The sequence below is a fragment of the Morone saxatilis genome, unplaced genomic scaffold, assembly GCF_004916995.1.
Source record: "Morone saxatilis isolate NCDOM2014 unplaced genomic scaffold, NCSU_SB_2.0 Contig19, whole genome shotgun sequence".
Lineage (NCBI taxonomy): Eukaryota > Metazoa > Chordata > Actinopteri > Moronidae > Morone > Morone saxatilis.
The window spans coordinates 20,187,291-20,195,605 of record NW_023339751.1 but is presented as its reverse complement, the minus strand read 5'-3'; the positions used below and the strand labels follow the sequence as shown (position 1 = coordinate 20,195,605).

At 39.7% G+C, this 8,315-nt stretch overlaps 1 protein-coding gene across 2 annotated transcripts; it reads right to left on the bottom strand.

Moving 5' to 3' along the window:
* napba (N-ethylmaleimide-sensitive factor attachment protein, beta a) lies at window positions 1–8,315 on the bottom strand. 2 transcript variants are annotated; one of them, XM_035663015.1, is made up of 10 exons: window positions 8,072–8,315; window positions 5,662–5,741; window positions 5,020–5,136; window positions 2,187–2,233; window positions 2,020–2,097; window positions 1,834–1,889; window positions 1,197–1,281; window positions 907–1,011; window positions 727–795; window positions 1–325 (listed from the first exon to the last, which is right to left on the bottom strand). In XM_035663015.1, exons 1-10 carry the CDS (start codon window positions 8,167–8,169, stop codon window positions 173–175), a joined length of 888 nt encoding a protein of 295 aa, XP_035518908.1. In that variant the 5' UTR covers window positions 8,170–8,315; the 3' UTR covers window positions 1–172. The 2 variants fall into 2 exon arrangements, with proteins under 2 accessions (XP_035518908.1, XP_035518907.1); XM_035663014.1 differs by lacking the exons at window positions 2,187–2,233; window positions 5,662–5,741; window positions 8,072–8,315 and having other exon boundaries at window positions 5,020–5,127.

Here is an 8,315-nt window from a genome sequence, read left to right as displayed (position 1 = left end):
TTTCATCTTCCTGCGTCTGTGTCTATCTTCTTTTGTCCACCAAAACACATTCTCCACTCCCCTCATTTCATTTCCATCCACTTCAATCCCCTCTACTATAACCTTTCCTCTGTCTTTACCATCCCGTCTCCCCCTGTCCCCCTCCCCCTTTCTCCCCTATCACTACATTTGTCTATTTCAGGTCCCCAGCGTCTCCCTGGATGGTCTTTTTGATGCGGAGCAGCATCGTGGTCAGCCACTGGTCCAGACGAGACACTGAGTCGAAATCCTTAACTGCCTCCGTGAACGCCTCGCTGTTCTGCTCCTCGTGGGCTTCTAGGAGTTTCTGTGGCAACAAAACACAGAACTTTATTAACACTAAGGATTAGTGAGCATCAGTAAACCCTCATGGACTCAGACATGTTTATGCAAATTATCTCCCATTTTGCCATGGAAGTGCTCATATGTTTAATTAAAAGCGACGGCTTATTATTTCAAATCAAGCAACACAATTGTAGAAGACATTACTTAATTAATATAACTGATAATTAAAACTTTTAAGATCGTGGGCTGATAACAGGACACATGACCTTTGATACAATATTTATGCACACTCATAAGGTTATGTGGGAATATGATTCATAGTTTAATGAATACTGGACTAATTAAGAAACCCTGTTTAATACATTGAAGCGTTAACTTGAACATGTTTACTTTTACAAAATGTTTGAACAGAAGACATTTTACCTTTAACAGTTTGAGCTCTCTGGAGTCTGAGAAGGCTGGAAACATCTCCTCGTATTTCTCTATGGCCAACTGAAACAGACACATACTGTATTTATAAAATATTTAAAACTACTACACCGCATCCATGTGTGTGTAACAGTGTGTAAGTGTCTGTCTGATAGTGCAGTGTGTGTGTATTACCTTGGCGTTCAGTTCGTCCACTATGAAGTGACACAGTGAAGCCTTGAAGAAATACTCTTTAGCATTGTACTTCAGCAGGGGGTTGTCCATGGTGTTCATAGCAACCTGAAACACACACACACACACACACAAAAGCAGAAACACACATAATTACTGACTCTTAAGGCAGCATGTGGTCAGATGTTCTACCGACATTCATTAAAAAATTATTAAAATTAAGTATTTATTAAAGGGAGATTCTCTTCATTACCATATAGAGATATGGTGATTATCCTGTAATTAGCTGTTACCTGTTCATAGATTTCAATAGCTTTCGGGTACTGCTCCAGCTGAGCGCTGTAGTGTCCGACCTTCAGAAGACATTTGTTGGCTGAGCTGAAACGCACACAAACAAAGAGATCCACAAGTTCACGGATAATATTTGTGTAATTACTGTCTCCGCCAAGAGAAACATTTGCCATGCAGAACTTTCACACAGGAGCCCGTTTTAGATGATGCATGATGTGTCACTGTACTGTAAAGGCCACCAGGCTTTGCTATTATACATTTGTGGGAGTGGAGGTGACCACCTCATCATATTGTTGCCTTTTTTAGTGTGACTCGCTGCCCTTTAGTGCTATGTAGGATACACAGTGAAAGTATATACATGCACAATATATATATTGTCATGTAATGATTATATTTCAATTTGCCAATTATGTTCAAAAACCTAAAAAAAACACAACAGTCCAAAAGCTAAGGATATTCTCATTTCTGTAATGTAAGAAAAGGAAAGGCAGAAAATGTGTGGATCAAATGTTTGGCATTTTTGCTTAAAAGTAGATTTAAATGATCAATTATTGGACAAATCATTTCCAGCTTTATTCATATATATGTGTATTTTGTATGTGTTAGTTTAGCTTTCACTGCAAATTCAAACACATATACCTGTTAGATTCTTCTCCCTTGTAGTAGTCAGCTGCCTGCTCATAGTGGGCAATGGCCTGAAAACAAAAAGACAAGCAACAAGATATGCAAGTCATCAGAAGATCATAATTTATATTAAAATAAAATGATTTCATGTGCAATGTATACTAAACAAAAACATAAAATCACAAAGGCTGGGTCACATACCTTCTCAATATCAACCAGCTCAGACTCATAAACCTCGGCTATAGTGATGTGATGTTTGGCTGCGATGGTAAACCGACCCTGCAACCAACAAACACACATACAGGGTATTATTCAAAGATAAGAATGGCTGTAACAGGAAGCAGTTCAACGGTTGAGGCAGAGCTTACCATGTCAGTGTAGATATCAATGGCCTGATTTAGACAGTTGATGGCCTCTGGAAGCAGACAGATAAGAAGGTAAGGAGTGATGTTATGAATACAAGGAAACTGAAGAGAAAAAGAGTCTGCTGAAGCCCTTTGAGTCTACTCTGTCAAATTAAAACTCTTGCAGTTTCCTCCCCCTGTGACTACTAACCTGCTAACCCACAATATTTTATTAAGCTCAGCACAGGAGGGCTGCTGCAGCATAACCCAGATATCAATTTTCCTAGAGCAAGTCAGGGACCCGTTTTAATCTTCCAACAATACCACCTCAGGGTCCTGACTCTCACTGCGAAGGGATACAGAGGCTTCCCCTTTGGCCAAGTGTGGCGTGCCTGTGTCATAATTATAAAGAAAAGGCGGTGGAAGATATATTCCGATCTCTTACTCAATTAAAAGTAGCAATACCACAGTGTAGAAATACTCTGTAACAAGTTAAAGTCTTGCATTCAAAACCAGAAGCATTAGCATCAGAATATATTTCAAGTACCAAAAGTAAAAGTAGGCTAATCATTATACAGAATGGCCCATTTAAGAATAATATGTTATAACTAGTGATGCATTAGAGGGCACATATGAATTACTTTATATACTGCTGGGTAGTGTGTACATTTCCCACTGGGGATCAATAATGTATTGTCTTAATCTATAGTAATATATCGTAATTGATTTCTTATATTTTTGTATTATCAATCTCAATTCACAAAGTGACTAAAGTTATCAAATAAATGTAGTAAAAAGTACAATATCTGCCCTGAAATGTAGTGGAGTAAAAGTATAAAGTAGCAGAAAATGGAAATACTTCAATAAAATACAAGCACCTCAAAACTGTACTTAAAAGACCAGTGTGGCATCATGTGGTGAAGAAGCAGATCACCCTTTTGAATACTGTTCAGCCTTCCTAGTGCCTTTCTACGATGGCCACGACACTCACAAAAAACGCAGAAGGCCCTAACTAGAGCTAGTGTTTGGTTTGTCCATTCTGGGCTACCTGTAAAGAAAACATGGGGTCAACATGGAAGATACCCGCTCCCTTCCTGTAGATACAATCTCTATTCTTAGCTCTATATAAAAACATTCTAAGGTAATAAAAACACAACAATTCTCATTTTCAGGTGATTATACATAAATGAAAACATATTTATGAATACTGTATCCTATTTCTGCCAATAGATCCTCCTGAATGTTACACACTGGACGTCTAAGCATAGTGCTTGAGTATATGTACTCTAACTGTTACTATTTCCACCAATGCTCAAGAAATTCCCTCTTTACCCATCCATCCATTATCTATAACCACTTATCCTTTGCAGGAACCTCTGACACTCACACTCACACCTATGGGCAAATCAGAGTCCTAGCATGCGTGATATCACTGAATGCATGTTTTGAGATGCTGTGTTGCCACTGCTTGGTAACATCTTGGAAACAACCGGGTCCAAGAAAATCAACAATGTCACACAAATGTGTGTCCAAATGCCTCCCAGAGCTGAGGATAGACGGCAAAGCAGCAACCGCCACAGCTGAGTACAACATAGTTGATCAGGGAATTGTGCTCCTCGCTTTAGGATGTAATGTTTTATTAAATAAATAAATACATCAATTGTGAAGCAATCTGTAAATCTGTTAACTGTCAGATTCTTGCATACCGTTAATATTGTGTTTAATGTCTTTATGGCATGTTGGGCTTTATTTAATATTTGCATCAATGTAATGAATTGTTTTGTCAGATTCTTCATCCAGGTAATTTATCATATCACTATATATTGAATATAGTCTATATATATTGATATTGTGATATAAAATTACATGTATCATGCACACTCCACACTTTCCTGCCACAATAATCCAAGACTCTGGACTTCAAACCTGTCATATTCCTAAACAATAAAACTATGTAGAACATGGAAAACAAGGACGGCCAAAGAACGAGGTTTCCAGGTCCACACAAGTGGATTTTCAAGTAAAAATAATCTCACATCCAGCTTTAAGTGTCACTAAAGTTGGGAACAGATCTGAAGACCATTGAAACTTGCAAAGACTAGACAAAGACTGATTTCTGCCAACATATGTTTTTAGTCTCAGTAGCTAGCTTAGTAAATACAAAAGGAGGACAGCACAATGCATGATGGGTAGACCACAGTCAGGGTTGTGCAGATCTTTAAATCCAGCGAGACCACAAACTCTTGCATGCGCCTGTAGCAGTGCAGATGGACACCCATCAATAAACGATAACCCTTGCTTCTTTATGTTACAATTTATGAGAAAAGGATGAAGATACTGAAGAAAGAAGGCAAATTTGGGTGAAATGGTGAATGGATAGATGTGATGGTAAACTCTGCAGAGAGAGCAGGAGGTGCTGTAGGCGAACCTGGTTCATCCACTAATAGTAACTAGATTGGAAGGCAAACAAATAAAGTCCCTAAACAACACATACACACACTGTTCTAACACTGTTCTCTGAAATGAATCTGTGAGTTGATCTCCTGATTGCAACCTGCCAAGACTGGAACTCACATAGTCCAACAACTCGGTCTGATGAGATAAGTGATGTCCAAATTCAAATGATAATAAGCCCAATTATCTGTGTATCCACTTGCATCTTATGCTTTCAGCCAAACATGAATGCCGGATGTAACAAAAGTGATAAACATGTTTATCAGTACCAATGGCCATCTTTGTGACATTTAAGTTTGTAGGCGTAACTGCGACAGAACAGATCTGCACTGGAGTAGATACTGGATAACTGACTCAGCAATGTGTGTGTTTGTACGTGTGTGTGTAAGACAGCAGTTCTCACCCTGCGGGTCGGCCTTCTTGTAGGCGTTGCCGGCGTCGACGAAGCTGGTGGCAGAGTCCAGTTTGTTCTGCAGCTGCATGTGGAGCCGAGCGGCCTGGCAGAATGCATTCCCTGCAGCTACACACACACACACACACACACACACACAGATTCACAGTTTGATTGGGACAAGCTTAAATAAATGCAAATGTAATCCAAAGTCAGTTTCTAGTTGCACTAAACCTGTCTTTGACCAAACACTCATTTTTTACTCTCACTGTACGGTGAGTACGGGACAGTGTTCACGATTTAGTCTTCATCAGGCAGCAGACGCATCAAAACACACATCTAAACAGCTAAGTTCTGCTCAGCTTGAGCTATTATTGGCACATCTAGAGCACACGCTGCTTTCTGCAGCCATGAATGTCTCACTTATTTGTCCCTGAAATTTCAATCCAGTGCGTGTATACAGTATGTTTAAACCTCTCATTGCTGTATGTGGTAGTATAATACTCATTGCAGGCTGTTGAATCATCATCATATCCTGATAAATTGTGGAAAAAACAACATTCAAATAAATGTGTGTGTGTCTGTTTGTGGGTGTTTGTGTAGGAGTTTGTATATATATATATATATATATGTTTGTTTGTTTGTGTCACCTACCACTCCAGTTCTTTGCCATCTTAAACATGTTGGCTGCTCTGGCGTACATTTCACAGGCATCCTCCACCTTATGGTTTCCCCTGTAACACACACACACACAAAAAAAAAAGGCAAAAAGAAACCAAATTAATCATTTGCTTTTCTTCTTTTTTCTTCCTTGAGGCCATTCATTTGTGATGTATTTTTATAGATAGAAAAAACACTTAATTTTCACTCTGCCTTTGTCCTCCAATATAAAAGAATATTTTAAACTAACATGCAGGGTTGTCCAGCTGAAGGACGTCATGGAGGGCAGCTGAGGATACGTTCACCCTGCAGCTAAAACTCTCTGAAATCTAGTTACCCTCCTGTGAGGAATGAATCTGTTTTTTTTAATGCAGTAACAACAGGAATAAAAATCTAATGGATTTTAGTTTCATATTTGACTCAAGTTTGACTGTATATCTGATTTGTGGCTATGTGACTGCAGCAAGAACTAGTTCACATAGTGTTTACATCACTCTCCACGGGGCAGGACTCTGGCTTTGCAGCTCTGCATGTATTTGATAAAGTGGATAGCATTCATGTAACAACAAAGATATTAAAACGCGTTTGTTAAGCCAACAATGAAGATCCTGCATGCAGTTTTTAATGAACATTTGTTATATAATAATCAATCCACATTTGTGTTAAATGATTTTGTGCTCACATCCTATGGAGATCACAGATCACAGTATAGTGTTCTTGCATCATGCACAGTCACAGTATGAAAAGTACATTCCTAGTTTCTACCAATGAAATGAAAAGTTTCATCATCGCTTAATTATCTGCACACATTTCCATATCATGCATGTCCACTAAATTACCATTGAAATACGGTGGATTGCCATGACCTGCCAAAACCACCGAGTGACCCCAGCTGAGTTTGCTTCATCTCTTAACTCGGGGCTGAGGCTCATTAAAAAAACATGCTGGTACCCATGTGGGGTAAACATATTTGACCCATTTCAGTTCTCAGGTTTGAGGCCTGATTACAGAAGATATTATCATGTTATTTATCTATAACGCTGACTTTATAGTAAAAAATGTAGAAAAGGTGATTCTTATGTTTAATTGTGGTTATTTATATTGTTTTGTATGTATGCTTTAGGTCTATAAGAATGGAACACTGTAATTTTCCATGATTTTATGGATTATACAAACTGAATTAAGGCTGCAGCTGACAACTAGGCCTACTTCCGTCATCGATTAAACTGCCGATTATTCTCTCAATTAATTGTTATTAAACAATGTCTGTTAAAAAATTAGCTCCTAAAGCCCCCTACCTTGCCTTTCCTCATGAACAAAACCCAATATTATTCAGTTTCATCATTAGACAAAGAAAAGCAACACATTAAAAAAAAGATGTATCACCAATTCATTTCCTGAGATCGAGTAATCTGTATTTTGTGTGAATATGTATTCCTTTAAATGTACCTAAAATTTATCTAAATACAACATTTAAAACATCAAATATAAAGTATTAGGCCTACTAGTTGACTCAGCACAATGACAGAGCATAGCTGCTGGCTCAAAATGACCACTTCAGAATAAGCACTCAATATATCAACAGTCTTAGTCAGCCAGTCAATTTATCAAAAAGCCAGTTAATCTATCTATCTATCTATCTATCTATCTATCTATCTATCTATGTTACATCACATCAAATTTATATTTCAGGGTTTCCATTTTACTTGTAAACATCCGCCCCTCCCACACATAAAGGCCCACTCCCACAAACACACACACACACACACACACACCATAAAAAATAAAATTAAATTAAATTAAATTCAGCCCCTGCATCATCATCACATCTCCACCGGCTGATTCTTCGCACACCGTCCTGGCTGCGCTGCTCTCCCCGCCTCCTCGCACCTCCTGCCCGGCCTCACGCTCAGTGCGAGCCCGCTCTCCCTCTCCCGCAGCAGCAGCAGCAGCAGGCGATTTGCCACATTTACATTTCTCTTGCGTGACAGGCCACGACACGCAGGCCACATTATCTGCGATGACAGCTCACATTTTGAGCCTATAGCGGGTGAAAATAGGCGCTATGCCAATCCCTGGACAGATCTTTGAGAAGGACGCAGTGTCATAGTGGAAGTTCCTGTCAGCTCCTATGAGGATGCATAGAATCGATTATAGGAACAGTCTATAAAACATCAAATAGAGCAATACAGGGGTTGATCAGGCCTCATTAGCTCATTATCGGGCACCAGATCAACGCAATAGTGCTATTTAAGAAACATTATAAGCATATTAAAGCGATTTCTCCGTCAAGGAAAGCAGAAACACTTGGCAGCCTTCGGTGGGCCCTGCGTGCAGGAATCCCCCCCATACCAAAATGAGAGGTAAACAGACAGAGAGAAGAGAAACGAGCGCAACCCTTTACCCGAACATCCCTCCGAGGAAGGATCCGGACGCTTTGACCTTTTTGTCGGCTTCAGCCATCAGCTGCATGGCCTCCTTCTCTTTCCCAGTGTTGTCCATGGCGAGCTGGGTCTGCCGCTGGTGGAGCGATGGGAGGGAAACAGGCCGATGTTCCGCAGTGGAGAGGAGAGAGGAGAGGAGAGAGCAGAGCAGAGGAGAGGAAGGATTGAGACGTCTCTGCTGGTGCTGATGCTGAGGAGGCTGCA

Coding starts and splice junctions, on each gene's coding strand:
- napba (XM_035663015.1), bottom strand. CDS start 8,169: ATGGACAACACTGGGAAAGAGAAGGAGGCCATGCAGCTGATGGCTGAA. Junction 1,012..1,196: donor CTATTGAAATCTATGAACAG/GTAACAGCTAAT, acceptor TGTGTGTTTCAG/GTTGCTATGAACACCATGGA. Junction 326..726: donor GAGAGCTCAAACTGTTAAAG/GTAAAATGTCTT, acceptor TTGTTGCCACAG/AAACTCCTAGAAGCCCACGA.